The sequence below is a fragment of the Chiloscyllium plagiosum genome, unplaced genomic scaffold, assembly GCF_037043375.1.
Source record: "Chiloscyllium plagiosum isolate Xiang-an unplaced genomic scaffold, Cpla_swu_hap1 HiC_scaffold_5, whole genome shotgun sequence".
Taxonomy (NCBI): Eukaryota; Metazoa; Chordata; class Chondrichthyes; order Orectolobiformes; family Hemiscylliidae; genus Chiloscyllium; species Chiloscyllium plagiosum.
Genome location: NW_028270143.1, coordinates 88,681,419 through 88,702,565, shown reverse-complemented (window position 1 = coordinate 88,702,565; position 21,147 = coordinate 88,681,419). Strand labels below are relative to the sequence as shown.

The following is a 21,147-nucleotide window of genomic DNA, read 5'->3' as shown; positions in this document are numbered from 1 at the left end:
ATAGTAATGTTGTTTTGCAGGACAAGGAAAACGCCTTGCGTAATTGACAATTTTCTGTTCATAGCTGAAAATGTGTTTCTGGAAAAGCGCAGCAGGTCAGGCAGCATCCAAGGAACAGGAGAATCGACGTTTCGGGCATAAGCTCTCTGTTCATGGCCATCAATCTATGTGTAGCTCTAAAACATACCACATCTGCATCCTCAAAGCATTCTGAGCTTTTGAAGTATTGAAGGATGGACAATGGTGTCACCATTAAACAAATAATTTCCTGCAATGCTTTGGCATATTCAACAATAGCTTCACTGAGATGTTACATCTTTACACAGTAACTTTCACAATGGCTCCGTGTTTGAGTGGTTGAGTTGAGCACTAACCACATATTATCATCCTCAGTACTCCTCTCATATCAAAACTGAACTAACCTTAGAAGTTGTTCTTCCTGAAATATATGAAGCATTTGGCTCTTACTGAGTTTCAGTTTACTTGCTGCAGGCAATTTGTAAATGCTGTTTAGTTGCTTTAGTCTCATGAGAACTGGCAAGAGTTCTGGTTTATGTTTGTCCATCTCTAATGTACAGTAAATATTAATTTCTTATTGGATCTCTTCCAGCTCAAACTCTTTCTATTTAGAATATCATTTTAAGCTCTCCCACTCATACATTTGTTAGTCATACAAAGTGACTGAACCTTGAGAGAGAAATATTTGTCTTTGTACAGGTTTTCTATTTATAGATCTGAGAGTGGCTTTCATTGCTTCTGCTCAATTTCTAGATGTTGTATTTGTCTAAAGGACTTTCAGACCTGGAGTGTTTGGTTGGAAATCTGCTAGGTAGATTCTGAAAAAAATCTTAAATTCTCTGCTTTGCAAGTATTTACCTTAGTAGACTCCACAATTCACAGGACAGTATTGAGGCAGAATCAGTTTGGTTGAATTTAAAGATTATCTGTGGAGGGATAATTTCTCTGGATTTGAATCTCTGCATGCTGATCGTACTGGGAAATATAATGAAACCTTGCTTTACTAAGTGGTTTAAGAGTTTTCTAACTGTGTTCTATATCTAGATAGCTTGTTTTTTGTTGTTTTTGTCTTTCGTGTAATCGATTTCTGTTCTGTTGTTAAAGAAACTCTGCGGCCTCATGTAACTATGTTTCTTTGAATGAATATCATGTTGATTTTTTATTTTAAAAATGTGATTTATCAGTCTAGGTTTCATTCTAGGTTTTGACATGTCCAGTCAAATTTGACTTGTCTCAGGCACATAAATAAAAACGATTGCATGCAGTATATTCTTGTGACTTGCACTTCCTGTAAACATTAATCTTACTTTTAATGTCATCTTTTTTATAATGGAACCCTGCATGTGTTGTCACACTGAGAAACTTCCTCAGCTAACTTTTTTTTAAGGGAATTCTGCACATCAAATTTTCACCATCATGCTTTGTTGGGGAGTCATTCAGATAATTTGGAATGATTTTACATCAAAATAACCATAGAATTTTTCAATCAGCAGTTGACATTTCTGAAATGAAATAAGCACATTCATTTTTTACCAAAACAAAATATTTAGGAATTTACACATTCTAAATAAAGCTCAGACAATGGACCGCAGCCTTGTAAATCTTCTCTCCACTGCCTCCAAAGCCTGAATGATTTGAAGGTGCCGGTGTTGGACGAGGGTGTACAAAGTTAAAAATCACATAACACCAGGTTATAGTCCAACACTAGCTTTCAGAGCGCCACTCCTTCATCAGGTATTTGTGGAGTATAAAACCGTAAGACACAGAATTTATAGCAAAAGTTTACAGTGTGATGCAACTGAAATTATATATTGAAAAGGATCTGGATTGTTTGTTAAGTCTCTCATCTTTTAGAATGAACATGTTGGTTTCAGTTCTTTCATGTGTAAATCCCAGAATTTTTTTAAAGCAGTTACATTCTCAAGTGAACTTTAACAATAAGTGCCATGCCAGCTCAGATAATGTATTGAAGGTGTGAGGTGCTCTGTGTGAGGCTGTCTATTTGTTAAAAAAGGGACTTACAGAATCTTACATGGATTCATGCAATTTTTGAGCAAGATAAAATATAATTCACCCCACAAACTTATAATGAGTGTGTTTGCATGGGTAATGTGTGTGTGCGTGTCTGTGTGGGGGAGTATGAGAGTATGTGTATGTGTGTGAGTTTGAGCGTAAAGGGGAATACATCTGTGAGAGGCTGCATGTGTGGGTGTGAGTGTGGGTGCGAATTTGTGAGCATATGGGAGAGAGCTTGTGTATGAGAGAGGGTCTGCGTAAGTGTATGGGTCTGTAGGAGTGTGTGTGTGTCTGTGTGCTTTTGTGCGCGTGTGTGTGAGAGTGTGTGTAGTGCAGTGGAGTCACCTGTAGTGTGACATGAACCCAAGGTCCTGGTTGAGGCCATCCCCATTTGTACCGAACTTGGCTCTCAGCCTCTGCTCAGCCACTCTTCATTGCTGCCTGTGCCAAAGTCCGCCTTGGAGGATGGTCGCCCGAAGGTCCGAGGTCAAATGTCCTGGACCATTGAAGTGCTCTCCAGCTGCGAGGGAACATTCCTGTCTGTTGCTTGTTGTGTGGTGTCCATTCATCTGTTGCCGTAGCCTCTACTCGGTCTCGCCAATGTACCATGCCTCAAGGCATCCTTGCCTGCAGCATATGAGATAGATATCATTGGCAAAGTCACACGAGTACCTGCTGCGTACATGGGTCCCACGTGTAATGGTGGTATCCGGGTCAACATTCTGACACGTCTTGCAGTGTCCACCGTGACAGGATTGTGTGGCGTTATCCTGAAAGCCAGGCAGTTTGCTACGATCTGTTTGAGGTTTGATGGTTGTTTAAAGATGAGAAGTGGAGGTGTGAGGAAAGTCTTCACAAGGTGCTCATTCTCATTGATAATGTGTTGCAGGCTGCGAAGAACATGGTGTAGTTTATCAGCTCCTGGGAAGGACTGGACAACGAAGGGTACTCTGTCGGTTGCAGTTCGTGTCTGTCTCCTGAGGAAGTCATTATGGTTCCTCACTGTGGCATGTCGGAACTGGTGATCGATGAGCCGACGTGCAACAAGCAAAACTAATGTCATTTACAAAATACCGTGCAAGGACTGTAACAAACACTACATTGGACAAACAGGCAGAAACCTAGCCACCAGAACACATGGACATCAACTAACCACAAAATGACACGACCCACTCTCACTAGTATCCTTACATATGGATGAGGAAGGACACTACTTTGACACATTCATTCTAGGACAAGCCAAACAGAGACACATGCGAGAATTCCTAGAAGCATGGCACTCCAACTGGAATCCAATCAACAAAGACATTGACTTGGATCCCATTTATCATCCCCTAAGAAAAAGAACAGGAAATGACATGACCATGGGAAACAACTTCTACAACCCAAGGAAACCTAAACACATAAATAAAAAGTGGGCCATGCGACCGGTGCTTCATCTGGAGGCTCACTGATGATGTTACGTAGTATGGTGATGAAACATCTGAAACTGAACCTTCCAGCTCAGCGAGTAAGCATACATCCAGTACCTCAACCTGAGCTACAAATCTTCTCAAAACTCGCTAATATAATTTCAGTTGCATCACACTAAACTTTTGTGATAAATTCTGTCTCTTACGAACTTATCCTTCACAACCAGCTGATGAAGGACCAGTGCTCTAAAAGCTAGTGCTTCCAAATAAACCTGTTGGACTATAACCTGGTGTTGTGTGATTTTTAATTCCAATGCTTGAAACTTTCCATTGGGTTGGATTTTACATTCCCCACTCACTGGTGTGAAAATCGGAGGGAGTTTAATCTAGTGGGTGACCTACGCTCTGCCTGTCCCTACTGCAATTATACTAGAAGAAGGGGTGGAGTTGAGTCGACCAATTGAGCCTTTCAGGAAAAGGCCTCATCCAACTGGCGCTAGGCTTTCAGCAGCTGAAAGAAAACCTCATGACAAGTGGCCAGCACAACAGGTTTTTCTGCACGTATTGTGGTGGAAGCAGCAAAGTTACTGTGGCTTGCCTCTCCAGCTTGCCTTCCTGCAATAGGGGAGGCAACGGCCTAGTAGTACTATCATTGGACTTTTAACCCAGAGATCCTAGTCATGGCAGATGGAGGAATTTGAATTCAATAAATATCTGTAATTAAGAGTCTAATGAAGACCATGAGTCCATTGCTAATTGTCAAGAAAAACCCATCTGGATCACGAACATCCTTTCAGAAGGGAAACTGCCATCCTTACCTGGTCTGGCCTGCACATGATTCCAGACCCACAGCAATGTGGTTGACTCTTAACTGTCCTCTGAGCAATTGGGAATGGGCAATAAATCCTAGCCTAGCCAGCAACACACTCATTCTGTGAATGAATTTTTTAAAAGTTGCCCATCAAACACCAATACCTCAATCCCAACAAACCTGGGGGAAGGAGAGAAGGAAGAATGCTTATTTGTCGGGTGGAGGGCTGTTTAGCTCTTACTTAGTGTAAGAAATTACAAAATTTCCTGATTTCACACAGAGGAGGATGAGGTAAAAAGGTTGAGAAGCAGTAAAAATGTGATCATACATGTTACTAAGCTGATCTTGTATGTCTTCTGCATTTGTTTTGTAATCCTTCCATACTGTCTTGGCTGAGAAACATTTATCACCCCTAAGTGTGTCAAAGGAGCTTCTATTTGTATCTCTTATGAACACAGTGATATGGTTTGAATCCAATAGCTTTTTAAATTTTCTTGAACATATGTATGGGTCATGTATGGGTATCTCAGGGTAAACAATAATGGTTAGACATTTTCCTGCAGCCTTCAGCTCAGAATTTATTGGAAGCAACATTTTAATCACTCCAAGTAGTGCTAGAATACTATCACCTCTAAATAACCTGACTGTGATCTAATAGCAGCATTGTTTACAGTACGAGGTTGCACATTAGCATGATGTAGGAGTTTATTCCAATTTGTTTTAAATCAAACATCTTGACGGCATTTTAACCTGACCTTTGGGTGAATTACAGATTACAGGGTGCAAAGGATATCGGTTTTAATTGATGATGTAAATCCAGCATCTAAGCCCTTCAGGAATTAAGTGCATGCCCCTGACAAGATTAAAAAAAAGATGCTGCATTATTAATCAGGCCCATTTTTTGCCAGGCAGGAGGCACTTACCATCAAAGCTTTTCAGTGAGACACTGCTGGGACGATAGAATCCAGATTTACAAGAACAGTCATACGCTCCCAGCATGAATCCTCGGCCTTTAGGTGAAACGCACTGGAAAGGGGAAACAAAAGACAAAATCACTTGAAGTAGCTTAAGGTGAGGTTTGCAAGTTGCCAGAGAGAAAAAAAAAGCTGCATGTTACATCCTGGTCGTATGGACACAGATGGTAAACCTAAATGGCTGGGAACAATTGAAGGTTGTGGCTGGAACGTGAAACGCAAAATGGTGAATTGTCAATCCTGCTCCTGACCAATCCTGTAATGTATTGAGTAACTGCAATGGAAGGCAACTCAGGAAGTCCATTAGGTTCAGAACCTGGCTTCACGTACAAAGGAGAAAGTGAGGTCTGCAGATGCTGGAGATCAAAGTTGAAACTTTATTGCTGGAACAGCACAGCAGGTCAGGCAGCATCCAGGGAACAGGAGATTCGACGTTAGATTCGACCTCCCATCCACCGCCTCCAACCTCATAGTCCCACAACCCCGCACCGCCCATTTCTACCTCCTGCCCAAAATCCACAAACCTGACTGCCCTGGACGACCCATCGTCTCAGCCTGCTCCTGCCCAACCGAACTCATCTCGGCATACCTCGACACGGTCCTGTCCCCATTAGTCCAAGAACTCCCCACCTACGTTCGTGACACCACCCACGCCCTCCACCTCCTCCAGGATTTCCGCTTCCCCGGTCCCCAACGCCTCATCTTCACCATGGACATCCAGTCCCTGTACACCTCCATCCCCCATCACGAAGGACTCAAAGCACTCCGCTTCTTCCTTTCCCGCCGTACCACCCAGTACCCTTCCACCGACACCCTCCTTCGACTGACCGAACTGGTTCACCCTGAACAACTTTTCTTTCCAATCCTCCCACTTTCTCCAAACAAAAGGAGTAGCCATGGGCACCCGCATGGGCCCCAGCTATGCCTGCCTCTTCGTAGGGTATGTGGAACAATCCATCTTCCGCAACTACACTGGCCCCACCCCCCATCTTTTCCTTCGCTACATTGATGACTGTATCGGCGCTACCTCGTGCTCCCACGAGGAGGTTGAACAGTTCATCCACTACACTAACACCTTCCACCCCGACCTCAAATTCACCTGGACAGTCTCGGACTCCTCCCTCCCCTTCCTAGACCTTTCTGTTTCTATCTCAGGCGACCGAATCAACACGGACATCTACTACAAACCAACCGACTCCCACAGCTACCTGGACTACACCTCCTCCCATCCTGCCCCCTGTAAAAACACCATCCCATTCTGCCAATTCCTTCGTCTCCGCCGCATCTGCTCCCAGGAGGACCAGTTCAAAATACGTACAACACAGATGGCCTCCTTCTTCAAGGACCGCAATTTCCCCCCCGACGTGGTCGACGGTGCCCTCCACCGCATCTCCTCCACTTCCCGCTCCTCCGCCCTTGAGCCCCCCCCCTCCAACCACCACCAGGACAGAACCCCACTGGTCCTCACCTACCACCCCACCAATCTCCATGTACAGCGCATCATCCGCCGTCACTTCCGCCACCTCCAAACAGACCCCAGCACCAAGGATATATTTCCCTCCCCTCCCCTATCAGCTTTCCGTAGAGACCACTCCCTCCGCGACTCCCTTGTCAGATCCACACCCCCCACCGACCCAACCTCCACTCCCGGCACCTTCCCTTGCAACCGCAGGAGGTGCAACACTTGCGCCCACACCTTCCCCCCTCACTTCTCTCCAAGGCCCCAAAGGAAACTTCCATATCCGCCACAGATTCACCTGCACCTCCACCCACATCATCTACTGCATCCGCTGCAGCCGGTGTGGCCTCCTCTATATTGGGGAGACAGGCCGCCTACTTGCGGAGCGATTCAGAGAGCACCTCTGGGCCACCCGGATGAACCAACCCAACCACCCTGTAGCACAGCATTTCAACTCCCCCTCCCACTCCACCGAGGATATGCAGGTCATTGGACTCATCCACCGCCAAACCACAACAACGCGATGGTCGGAGGAGGAGCGTCTTATCTTCCGACTGGGAACCCTCCAACCACAGGGGATGAACTTGGACTTCACCAGTTTCTTCATCCCCCCTCCCCCCACCTTGTCTCAGCCGAATCCCTCCAGCCCGGCACCGCCTTCCTAACCTGCAGTCTTCTTCTTGACCTCTCCGCCTCCATCCTACTCCGACCTATCACCCTCACCTTGACCTCTTTCCACCTATCACATTTCCAACGCCCCTCCTCCAAGTCCCTCCTCCCTACCTTTTATCTTCTCCTGCTGAACACTCTCTGCTCATTCCTGAAGAAGGGCCTGTGCCCGAAACGTCGAATCTCCTGTTCCCTGGATGCTGCCTGACCTGCTGTGCTGTTCCAGCAATAAAGTTTCAACTTCACTTAAAAAAACCCAATAAAGTCACTACAACAATGGAATAGAGATGTAAGCATTTGGAACTCAGAATAGCTTTCCATGAAGCACTCATTAGCCTTGCTGCTCACAATGAATACAGAAGGACTGAGAGCTCTGCAAAATCTGCAAACAGAATCTGAAACATTGGATCACATCCTCGCATTACTGCATTCAGTTGTGGCTAAAATTAATCCCAAACACAATCAATAAGAGGAAGATGATCGAGTGAGCAGAGAGCCCACTGTTAATATGGAGTGATTCTGATTCCTGTTCTGTTTCTGACAGTTCATACTTTTTATGTAATAGCTTTGGTGTCTCTGAGGCACTAGCCCAGGTTTGTTATCGCTGTTTACTAAGTTCTGTAATGCCGTGGATACTTCTGGTTTATTCACTCGGCAGAAATGTGTTTCTAAACAGTGGAGAAGAAGGCCTCCATGATAAAGCTGAAGCACTCGTCTGTGGGGATACCTGAAGCAGTTTTGACCTTCTGGTCCCATATAGAAAACTGGGGATTCCCTTGAACCTGTCTCTTTCTACACAGTCACAAGACCTTGCTAAACACTGTCATCATGAGTTTGCATTCTGGTACACCTTCCTGTAGTGCTGATGGGAAGCTGCCTATTGCCTGAACTTTCGAGGCCACCCATTCAGCAGCTGCTGGTTTCTATCCATTTCAGACTCAGCTTGTCATCTACTTTTGATGCCACTTCCTGTGATATCTCCAAACTTCTTGGTGGCATTAATCTCCAGAAACTTACCAATTTTTGACTTGGGTATGCTCGGTGATTGAGGTTTCATAGTCCTCTACGATACCTCATTTTGAAGATTCACTATCTTTTGACACAAGAAATTCCTCTTTACCTCAGTCTGAAATGGTCTACCTCTTATCCAGAGATTATATCTCCTCATTGTTGAGTCACCTATCTATCTACAATTGACCCTGTAATACTCTTGTAAGAACTTGGCAAATTTCAATGAGACCACCACTCATTCCTGAAAAGTCTAAAGAATATATGCCCAATTCTGTCAATCTCTATGAAAAGACAAATCCCAGGGATCTGTCTGGGGAACTCTCCTTCTATGGCAACGATATGTTTCCCTAAGTAAGGAGAAGAAAACGGCACACAACACTCTAGGTACAATCTCAGCGGAGCTCTATACAAATGCAGCAATGCATGTTTCCTCCTGCACTAAAATCCCCTTGTGATGGAAGCTAAAAAACACGTTGCCTTTCTTATTAAGTGTTACACCTAACTCTCAAAGAAGGACATGCAGATCCCTTTGGACATCAACATATCACATCCCTCACCATTTAAAAAACAATATGACCTTCTGGCTTTTCTAGGCCATGAACCAAAAGGATTTTTGAATTGATTTCCTTTTACTCTTCCGTAACCCGTACACTACAGAGATAATTTTAAATTTACTTTGTTATTTTTTCTTTTCATTTTTAAAAATAGGTAAATCTGTGTTTCCACAAACTCCGCTTGTGAAGTCCAACTTAAAATTGCCCACAACAAATTCTTTAGAATTAAAACAACTCTAATTTATTACTGCTTTTATTAGTGATTAAATTACTTTTATTGCTGATTTTATTACTGCTTTCAAATTCAGGGGAATGACTTGCAACACACATTCTCACATGCTTCAAAGGAAGAACAAAAGGATTTCTAGCATCCATAGCATTTTGCTCTTAATTTAAGAAACAACGAGTACTTCTGAGATAGGCTCAGTGATAATAATGGCAGATTTTCATCTACATATAGATTGGAAAAGATAGAAGGCAAAAAGGAGCTAGATTAGTAGTTCATAAAATATTTTAGAGATAGTTTCTTAAAACAGTATATACTGGAGTCAACCAGACAGCAGGTTATACAAGAATAAAACAGAGGAGTGAAACAAATACTGAAATTGCAGAAGAAACTCAGCAGATCTGGATGCATCTCTGGAGATAAAGCAGGGTTAATGTTCTGAAGAAGGGTTACTGGACTTGTAACATTAGCTCTGCTTTCTCTCCACCGATGCTGTCAGAGCTGTTGAGTTTCTCCAACAGTTTCTGATTTTGTGGTAGGTTATACTAGACCTGGTATTGTGTAAATAAATAGGAATAAATAATCATCTCATAGTGAAGATGCCCCTAGGAAGCACCGAGTTAATATAATTAAATTTGACATTTCTTTTAAGGGAGAGAGGAGTAGATTCAAGGTTACTTTCATTTTAAACTTAAATAAAGGCAAAAATTAGGATATAAAAGCAGAGCTAGATAAAATGAATTGGAAAATAAGGTTGAAGGAGAGGTCATCAGAGATGCAGCAGCATTAAAGGGGATATTACAGAATACACAGAATTGCAACAAGTAAGAAAAATTCTAAAACTCAGAGCCACAATACCTGGTAGAAGTGAAAGAGTAACAAAATAAAAGAATAAAATGTAATTGTACAAGGACAGGTGGCAGGTCAGAAGATTGGAGAGAACTTATTTAAACTAACAGTAAAGAAATATTAAAAATTAAGAAGAGGGAAATTGCAATATGAGAGAAAACATAGACAGGGCACAGAGGTTCTTAAACATTTTTAAAAAGCAGGAGTTATCAATGTAAGCATTGGTCATATAGAAATCAAGATTTAATAATTAGCAATGGAAAATAAGAAGCTGTCAGATGAATTGAACATGTACTTTATATCAATCTTTACCAATTGTTAAAGTTCACTTGAGAATGTAAATTTTTTAAAAAAGTTTTGAGATTTACATATGAAAGAAGTGAAACTAACATGGTCATTCTAACAGATGAGAGACTTAACAAACAATTAAGGTATTTTTCAATGTGTAATTTCAGTTACATCAGACTGTAAACTTTTGCTGTAAATTCTGTATCTTACAATCTTATATTCCACAACCACCTGATGAAGGAGCAGCACTTTGAAAGCTAATGCTTCCAAATAAACCTGTTGGACTATAACCGGGTGTAGTGTGATTTTTAACTTCACTATAGAAGTACAAGTAACATCTCAGAGGGAAATACACATCAGGAAATGGAAGAGAGGGAGGAATTCAGGAAAAAAATCTATCGCAAAGAAATAGCACAGAATAAATTGTTAGAACTGTTGGATGACAAGTGCTGGGGTCCTGATGCATTCCATCCTACGGTCTTAAATGAAGTGGCTAATCAGATAGATGATGGTTTGATTTTAATTTTCCAAAACCTCCAAGATTTGGAGTAAGTCCCATTTGATTGAAAGATTGCAACTGTAATTCCTTTATTTAAAAAAGGAAGGACACAAAAAGCAGAAAACTATAGTCCAGTTAGCTTAGCACCTGTCATAGAGAAATTGTTACAAGCTATTATGAAAAAAGTGAGAGCAGGATACTTAGCTAAGTCTGAGGTGATCAAGTAGAGTAAATGTTGTTTTGTGCAAGGAAAATCATGTTTAACCAATCTATTCAAGTTCTTTGATGAAGTAATGTGTTGCAAATAAAGGGAAACTGGTGAATATACTGTATTTACACTTGCAGAAGGCATTTGATTGAAGTTTTTGTGGTAAAGAAAGGTTTCTGGTGTACAAGATAGTGTATTGGCATGGGAAACAGGAAGCAGAGAGCAGGCATAAGTGGCTCTTTATCGGGTTGGCAAGATGTAATCAGTGGTGTCTCATCGGGCTTAGTGCTGCGATCTCACAATTTTGCAATTTATGTAAATGATTTAGATGAAGGTACCAAAAATATGGTGGCTACATTTTCTGACTGCAGCAAGATAATTGGGAAAATAAGCTGTGAAGGGGAAATAAAGAGGCAATAGACAAATATAGATAGGTTAAGTGAGTGGGTAAAAAATCTGACAAATGGAGTACAATGTGAGAGAATGTGGAATTGTCCATGTTGGCAGAAAGAATAAGCACATTATCTAAATGGTGAAAGATTGCAGAGCTCCAAGATGCAAAGGCATTTTGGTGTTCTACTTCTTGAATCACAAAAATGCTAGTATTCAGGTACAGCATCTAATTAAGAAAGCTAATCATATTTGATCATTTATTGCAAAGGGAATTGGAGGCAAACATAGGGAGGTTATGCTTTGTTATGTAGGGCACTAATGACATCACATCTGGAGGACTGTGTACAGTGTTCGTCAGCTTATAGAAGGAAGGATATAAATGCATTGGAAACATTTCAGAGCAGGTTTATCAGACCAGTATTTGAAATAAATGGGTTGCATTACGAAGAGAGGTTAGATAAGCTAATCTTGTATCTGCTGGAGCTTAGGTCAGTAAGAGGTGACTTGACTGAGTAGATGTGGAGAAGGTGATTCATTTTACGGGATGATCCCGAACTATAGGGGTTGCTGATTTAAAACTGAGTTGATGCAACACTGTTCCTCACTGAGGCTGGTGAGCTTTTGAACTCACTTTCTGAAAAGGTGGTGGAAGTTGCGTCTTTGAATACCTTCAAGGTAGATGGACAGATTCTTGGTAAGCAATTGAAGTGAAAGGCTATTAGGAGTAGGTCAAAATGTGGATTTGAGATTGCAATCAGATCAGCCCAATATAATTAAATGGCTGAGCATGCTCAAGAGGCTAAATGGCCTTCTCCTGCTCCTAGTTAGTACGTTCATGTGTTACATTGCAGCAGTAATGAAGATGGTCCTTCGTTAGATCTGACATTCACACCCACCAGCTCAGAAACTAGCACTTTGCATACTTTAGGGGTTAATGTAGAATGAGAAGCAGCAGATGGAGTATCTCCAAACATGATTGGTTTCCACCCAGACCAGGGCAAACAATAACTTATATGCCAGCTCACTAAAGATGAAGTTGCGGACTAGTTCTGCCACAAGAGATTCTAATGAGTCCTTCACTGGCGAAGTCTACAGAAGAATACTAATGAAGTATTATAAGAAATGCTGGGTACAATGGCTGGTTTACCCAAACAGCTTCCTAAGGTTCTCAAGGAAGATACATGAGTTCAAATTCAACTTGATGTCTTTCCACATTGAGCAAGGAACTTTCAGGGTCCACTCTCTAAAGAGAATGGTAGACAGTGGTCGGAGTTGTCAATGCAAGGGGTCTGGCCTTAAGACCTACCAGAAGTACCTTAATCTGTGAAATGACCTCACATGATTGGTCAAGGTCAATGAGTGTATCTAAGTTGTGCACCTACCCATAAAGTTACTGCCATGCCCCCTCATCCAGCTGAACACATGCTCCTCAATGAGTGCCAAGCTGATATGTTGGGCACAATCCTATGCTACTCCTGGCAAAAGGAACCAAGGCAGGTAGAGCAACTTTGTTGGGCAAGAGGTCAAAAATCAGATTTCGAAGATAAAAGCAAATTTCCTCATGAGTTTTCATAACTTTCTAAAGGGACGTCAAGTTTGTCAATGGCAAGTGCAGGAAACTCTGTTGCATACATCATCCTAGCTTGCATGCTCATGAAGAGGCCAGTTCACCAGACTTTAGTCATCCTTACCAGTTACATTCTCTCAAGCAAGCAATCGCTGCCTTCATACGCACATTTGTAGGGAAGGAGCACGTAACAGGTGAGAGAGTCATTCTTTGTTCTCTTTGGGAGCAATGCTGTTGCAGTGGGACAGGCTTCATTTGAACCATGCTGGAACTAGTGTCCTGATGAATCAAATAACTAGAGCTGTAGAGAGAGAGTTGTTTTTGGGTTCTGGTGGGGGGGAGATGTGCAGAGGGGATGTAGGCTTTCACAACAAGAAGGAATGACAGAAAAAATGGAGAGCTACCCAGAGTACAACAGGAAAGTACAGAGTATACAAATACAGATAAACAGCAGTAAATACAGTCTAAGGAAAAAGCATGTTTAAAAATTTAAATGTCATAGTATTCAGAAGAAATAAATGAATTAACAACATAAATATATGTTAATGGGTCAGAAAAGTCACAAATCACTGAATATTTAGTTTCCAGGTTTGATTTCCTTATAACCATTACAGAGACATGGTGATAAGGAGATCAAACCTGGGAACTAAGTGTTCAGGTTCGAAAGAGCAGCAAGGAAGGAAATGGTGGTGGGGTTGTATTGTTAGTAAAGGATGGAATAAGTATGATAGCAAGAAATAATGTTGGATCAGAAGATGTAGAATCCATACGGATGGAAGCAAGAAATAAAATGGGAAACGAGACACTCCAGCAATCGTCTCTTGACCCACCAAGTGTAGCTATACAGTTGGACACAGAATAAATCGGGAGATAATGTGGGCATGTAACAAAGGCAGGAGATTTATCATGGATCAATTTAATCTTCATGTAGATTGTGCTAGCCAGATTGGCAAATATTGCCTCAAGGAAGAGGTTATAGAGTTGTCGTGGAGCCTAAAAGGGATCAGTCTATTTTGGATCTGGTGATGTATAATGAGGCAGGTTTAATCAGTGAGGTCAGAGTAAGAGATCCCCCTGAGTAACAGTGACCACAATATGGTAGAATTCAGTTTCGTAGAGAGGAATCTGCTTAAATAAGGCTGTTTTCATGGATTGGGGCAAAGCAAGGAGGTGTGATCTGGGAAAGGAGCTTGGCAGAAAACATGGTTGAGGAACAATGGCAAGTGTTTAAGAAAATACTTCATGGCTCACAACAAAGATATATGCCAGTGAGGAAGAAGGATTCTTGACAGGAAATCTACCAGCCATGATTAACCAGAAAGGGTGAAGAATAGCATCAAACTGCAAGCCTGAGGATTGGGAAAGTTTTAAAACCCCAACAGAAGTTTTAAAACCTCATATGCTTCTCTCCTGTCCTTTCAAAAAATAACAGAGAAAAAGATAAACTTGGAGCATAAACGTACAAGTAATATCAAGATGGACTGAAAGAGTTTCTTTAAATACATAAAAAGGAAGACAGCGGTCAAAGTTAACATGGGTCCCTGGAGAATGAGGCTGGGGTAAAAATGGGACTCCAGGGTATAGCAGAGGAGCTGAATTAATACTTTGTGTCAGTCTTCTCAAGAAAAGATACTAATATCATTTTAAAAATGTTTAACAAACAAGGTACAAAAGAAAGAGAGGAAATAAAGACACCAACTATCACTTGAGAAAAAGTCCTAGGAAAACAAATTGGGCTAAAGATCTATAAATCCCTTGGAGCTGATGGAATGTATTATTAAAAGAAGTAGCTAAAGAAATAGTGGATGCATGGATAGTAATCTTCCAAGAATCATTAAATTCTAGAAAGATCTCAAAGGGTTGGAAAACTGCCAATGTAACACCTTTAATTTAAAAAGGAAAGAAGACACAAAGGCAATTATAGGTGAGTTAGCTTAATATCTGCTATTGGGAAAATATTCTGTTTATTATAAAGAGTATAATAGCAGTTCATTTAGAAATACATAATATGATCAAATAGAGTCAGTATGGAGGGGATCCAAGATGGCGGTGATCTGATAGGTCTGCTGTGCTGGGCTCTGCACCATAACCCAAATAAAGTGGTGCTTTTACCACCACCGCTCCCCACACCTCCCCCCACTAGCCATCTATAAGAAAAATCAGGAAAATAAAGTAAAACAAAACCCCTAGATCCTTTTAAATACTGATTCTAACATTTTGGGAAGAAGATGAAGACGAATAAAGGAAAGGGAGCGTGAGGATCGCAGCATGCAGGGCACACCCATCCACTCCCTCCGTTCCAACCCCAACCTCACTATCAAGCCGGCAGACAAGGGAGGTGCAGTCGTAGTTTGGCGCACCGACCTTTACACCGCTGAGGCTAAACGCCAGCTCGCGGACACCTCTTCCTACTGCCCCCTTGACCATGACCCCACCTCCCACCACCAAACCATCATCTCCCAGACCATCCATAACCTCATCAACTCAGGGGATCTCCCATCCACCACCTCCAACCTCACAGTCCCACAACCCCGCACCGCCCGTTTCTACCTCCTGCCCAAAATCCACAAACCTGACTGCCCCAGCCGACCCATTGTCTCAGCCTGCTCCTGCCCACCGAACTCATCTCGGCATACCTCGACACGGTCCTGTCCCCCTTAGTCCAAGAACTCCCCTCCTACGTTCGGGACACCACCCACGCCTTCCACCTCCTCCATGATTTTCGCTTCCCCGGTCCCCAACGCCTTATCTTCACCATGGACATCCAGTCCCTGTACACCTCCATCCTCCATCACGAAGGACTCAAAGCCCTCCGCTTTTTCCTTTCCCCCGTACCAACCAGTACCCTCCCACTGACACCCTCCTTCGACTGACTGAACTGGTCCTCACCTTGAATAACTTCTCTTTCCAATCCTCCCACTTCCTCCAAACCAAAGGAGTAGCCATGGGCACACGCATGGGCCCCAGCTATGCCTGCCTCTTCGTAGGATATGTGGAACAGTCCATCTTCCGCAGCTACACTAGCACCACCCTCCACCTTTTCCTCCGCTACATCGATGACTGTATCGGCGCTGCCTCGTGCTCCCACGAGGAGGTTGAACAGTTCATCCACTTTACCAACACCTTCCACCCCGACCTCAAATTCACCTGGACCATCTCAGACTCCTCCCTCCCCTTCCTTGACCTTTCCATTTCTATCTCGGGCGACCGAATCAACATGGACATTTACTATAAACCGGCCGACTTCCACAGCTACCTAGACTACACCTCCTCCCACCCTGTCCCCTGGAAAAACGCCATCCCATATTCCCAATTCCTTCGTCTCCGCCGCATCTGCTCCCAGGAGGACCAGTTCCAATACCGTACAACCCAGATGGCCCCCTTCTTCAAAGACCGCAATTTCCCCCCAGATGTGAACGACGATGCCGTCCACCGCATCTCCTCCACTTCCCGCTCCTCCGCCCTTGAGCCCCTCCCCTCCAACTGCCACCAGGACAGAACCCCACTGGTCCTCACCTACCACCCCACCAACCTCCATATACAGCGTATCATCCGCCGTCATTTCCGCCACCTCCAAACGGACCCCACCACCAGGGATATATTTCCCTCCCCTCCCCGATCAGCGTTTCGAAAAGACCACTCCCTCCGTGACTCCCTCGTCAGGTCCACACCCCCCACCAAGCCAACCTCCACTCCCGGCACCTTCCCCTGCAACCGTAAGAAATGCAAAACTTGCGCCCACACCTCCCCCCTTACTTCCCTCCAAGACCCCAAGGGATACTTCCATATCCGCCACAAATTCACCTGCACCTCCACACACATCATTTATTGCATCCGCTGCACCCGATGTGGCCTCCTTTATATTGGGGAGACAGGCCGCCTACTTGCGGAATGTTTCAGAGAACACCTCTGGGACACCCGGACCAACCAACCCAACCACCCCGTGGCTCAACACTTCAACTCCCCCTCCCACTCCACCAAGGACATGCAAGTCCTTGGACTCCTCCATCGCCAGACCATAGCAACACGACGGTTGGAGGAAGAGCGCCTCAACTTCCACCTAGGAACCCTTCCAACCACAGGGGATGAACTCAGATTTCTCCAGTTTCCTCATTTCCCCCTCCCCCACCTTGTCTCAGTCAAATCCCTCGAACTCAGCACGGCCTTCCTAACCTGCAATCTTCTTCCTGACCTCTCCGCCCCCACCCCCACTCTGGCCTATCACCCGCACCTTGACCTCCTTCCACCTATCGCATTTCCAACGCCCCTCCCCCAAGTCCCTCCTCCCTAACTTTTATCTTAGCCTGCTGGACACACTTTCCTCATTCCTGAAGAAGGGCTTATGCCCGAAACGTTGATTCTCCTGTTCCCTGGATGCTGCCTGACCTGCTGCGCTTTTCCAGCAACACATTTTCAGCTCACACCCGTACAGTGCCAAGCACACCTGCAGCCCAGCCCCGACTCCCATGGCAGCGCCCTTGAGCCCATTGGGTCAACAGAACTCAGTCTCAGAGTTTGTAAAACTCCAAGAAAAAATCGAATCGGCGTTGGATCCAATCTCTGCCTTGTTATAAAAGCATGAGCAGGAGATCCAAATGCTTGATTGATGCATCGAGGCAGTCAAAAAAAGGACTGCGGTGTCAGAGACCACAATGGAGAATTTGGTGGGGAGGATCCGAACGCTGGAAAGCCAGGTTCAGGTCCACCGAGAATTGAGGTCCACCGAAAAACCTACGGTAATCGGGCTCCCGGAACGTGAGAACCTGGTTAGCCTCCTAGAGCAGTGGCTCCTGCAGTTCCTGGGGCTGGGAGTTGAGTCGGGCTGGGTACGTGTGGAGTGGGCCCACTGGATCACGATGCGCAGGCCCAGGTTGGATCAATGCCTCCGCCTGGTCCTAGTGTGACTGCAGTGTTACAAGGAGAAGCAAACAATAATGGAAGCCTCCAGAAGGCTGGGAAAAGACTCACAGGCCCTGGTGTAGAAGGGGTCTAAAATTATGTTTTCTCAAGTCTTCTCTGGGGCTGTAATCAAGAAAAGGAAATTTTTGATGAAGTCAGGAAATGGTTGAGAGACCTAAGTATCCAATACTCTGTGAGGCACCCGGCAGTACTGCGCTTCAACCATGGAGGGTCTGTTTACAACTTTGACTCAGCAGAGAAAGCAAGGGACTTCCTAGGCTCTTTGAAATAGATGGTCTGGATCAGAAAAAAATTATGCACAATGGTATATCCTTTGCTCTCTTGGTTGTTGGTTTTATATGCTTGTCATTGCTTTGATGTAAAAATCCCTTTTTTAACTAATTCTTGTTATTCCCCTGTTTCCTCTGGGTGTGGGGTGGTTATTTCTTTTATTAAAGACAAATGGGGTTGATGTATGGGGTGGATGGGTTGGACATTCACTTTTAGTTTTCATGTGTGCAAATAATAGGTTTTCTTTATCTCTGTACTGCTTGGGTTTGGGAAGAAGCTTCAGCTGGAAGGAACCATGGTGGAATGAGTACCTCCTTTGGGTGAGGGGGAAAACCCCAGTCATTTGTTGTTTGTATGTTTGTTTGTTTAATCAATTTAAGAGCAGTGGTTAATTTTTTTTAGTTTTTGTACTATCTACAGCAGTAGTTTGAAGATTTTATAAATCCTGTTTTCTTCTCTACTCAACCCACCATGAGTAAGCTTCGTCCCCTCAGGGGGCTGCGGGCCACTTTGGACGGTTATGGCTAGTGGTCCGTTTAGATGGTGCACCTGAAACATAAATGGGAGTCATTCCACGATCAAAAGAAAGGAGGTGCTCTCAAACCTCGGAAAGGAGAGGGTTGACATCACCCTGCTACAAGAAACACACTTGAGTGACAAGGAACATTTGAAATTACAGCAGAGAGCATTTGGTAGGGTATCCTTTTCCTCTTTCAATTCTAAAAGCAGGGGAGTGGGTAATACTAGTACAGAGGAACCTCCAATTTCAGATTATCGACCAAATTAAGGACAAACATGGGTGGTTCATCATCCTCAAGGCCTTAATACATGGGGAAGAGTATGATATCCTGAATTCTATTGCCCCTTGGTGCACCCCCTAAAATTCTTAATCGACGCATTCTCCAAATTGATGGTTCTTGGGGTATGCTGTACAATTATAGGAGGTGACTTCAACCATCTCATGGACCCCAAGGTGGACAGGATGCCAAGGGGTCTCTCGGGTATCTGCCCGCAATCCAGACAGTTGGTGGACTTATGTGGGGAGTTGGGGTTGGTGGACGTGTGGAGATGTCTCCACCCTAATGGTAGGGATTTTACCTTTTCCTCCAACCCGCACAAGTGCCACATAAGAATTGATATACTCTTTGTTCCATTTATCTGTCTGGATTTGGTGTTATCCTGCAGGATTGAGAATATAGCCATTTTGGACCATGTGGCAGTGTACTTGGATATCAAGATCAGAGACAGTGAAATAGATACACGGCACTGGTGCTTGGATCCATTTCTTTTGAAGCATAGCAAATTTATAAAGTACTTTGGGCCTTTCGGACATTCTGGGACATTAACTCAGGTACGGCCAGTAACCTTCTATGCTTTGGGAGACCACGAAGGCTTACTTAATGGGCTTAATTATTTCATACTTAGCAACCAGGAAGAGGCACAGTGGAGAACAGAAATGTATACTTGAAACCAGCTGAAGGCAGTTGAATCAGCATATTATGACAGACCATTCATGGTTAAGCTACAGCGGGTCACAGCTCTCCAGGCTGATCTGAATTCAGTATTTACCCAGGCGGCAAAGAGACAGGTCTCCTTTGTAAAGCAAAGGTTATTTGAATACAGTGATAAGCCAGTTAGATACCTGGCATATAGAGAACTGGTTCTACCACTTGTGAGTCTAAAAAGATTAATGCAATGTTCAGAAAGTTTTATGCAATGTTATACCGGTCGGAGGGTCATGAAGATAGAGTAGCAAGGATGGAATCCTTTTTTGAGAAACTGGACCTCCCAGGTATAAATACAGAGCAAGCTTCCCTTTTGAATGCACCCTTAATAATAGAAGAGATATAAGAGGCAGTAAGGCAGCTCCAAAGTGGCAACGCACCCGGCCCAGACAGGTTTCCAAATGAATTCTACAAGGAGTTCATAAACATGTTGGCCAAGGCATTATTGGGTACGTAGAATCACTCATACAGTCAGGACTGTCCTCCACCCTCTCTTAGGGAGGCCAATATCTCCCTTATTCAAAAGAGAGGGGAAGATACTGAGGACTGTGCCTCATATGGACCTACCTCACTGCTGAATGTAGATTGTAAAATCCTGTCCAAAGTTCTAGCTTTAAGATTGGAGAAGGTAGTGCCCACTATCATAAAGGTACTGCACACTATCATAAAGATTTTATTAAGGGTCATAGCTGTGCCAATAATATCAGGAGAGAACAAGGAACAAAGAACAAACAATCCAAATCCACTGTCTAAACCTATTGCCTAATTCCTAAGCATCTGTATCTAGTTGCTCCCCAACTACTCATGCATCTGTCTAGACGCACCTAAACGAATCTACCGTGTCTGCCTCTTTTCCCTCTGCTGGCAATGCATTCCAGACATCTACCACCTTCTGAGTAAAGTACTTGCCACGTAGGTCCCCCTTAAACTTTTCACCTCTCATCTTGAACACGTGACTTCTCGTTATTGAATCCCTCACCCTGGGAAAAAGCTTAACTCTATCTATTCTGTCTATACCCTTCATGATTTTGAAGACCTCAATCAGGTCCCCCCTCAATCTCCTTTTTTCTAATGAAAACAGTCCTAACCTACTCAACCTCTCCTCACAGCTAGCACCTTCCATACAGGCAACATCTTTGTAAACCTTTTCTGCATCGTCTCCAAAGCGTCCACATCCTTTTGGTAATGTGGCGACAGAACTGTACACAATATTCTAAATGCGGCCAAACCAATGTCTTGGTTGTTAAATATAGTTAGAGTGTTGAATATAGTACAGGTATGTCAGCAGAGGTCAATTCCAGACTTGGTGGTCTCCTTGGACACAGAAAAGGTGTTTGATCGGGTGGAGTGGCTGTATCTTTTTGATGTCCTGGAACATTTTGGCCTAGAGGGGGTGTATTATGACCCTATGGCGGCAGAATTTACGAACGGTGTAAAATCAGATAATTTTAGCATTGGGAGAGGCAGCCAACAAGGGTGCCCTCTCTCGCCGTTGCTA

The 21,147-nt window shown here is 43.7% G+C and overlaps 1 protein-coding gene across 1 annotated transcript in view; it reads right to left on the bottom strand.

The window, feature by feature from the left end:
• gpr158a (G protein-coupled receptor 158a) overlaps positions 1-21,147 on the bottom strand; it is a 765,069-nt gene that overhangs the window by 369,139 nt on the left and 374,783 nt on the right. Inside the window, exon 3 of the mRNA XM_043690479.2 lies at positions 5,181-5,283. Within this exon, the coding sequence (XP_043546414.2) occupies positions 5,181-5,283 (103 nt within the window). The remainder of the gene's footprint in view (positions 1-5,180; positions 5,284-21,147) is intronic.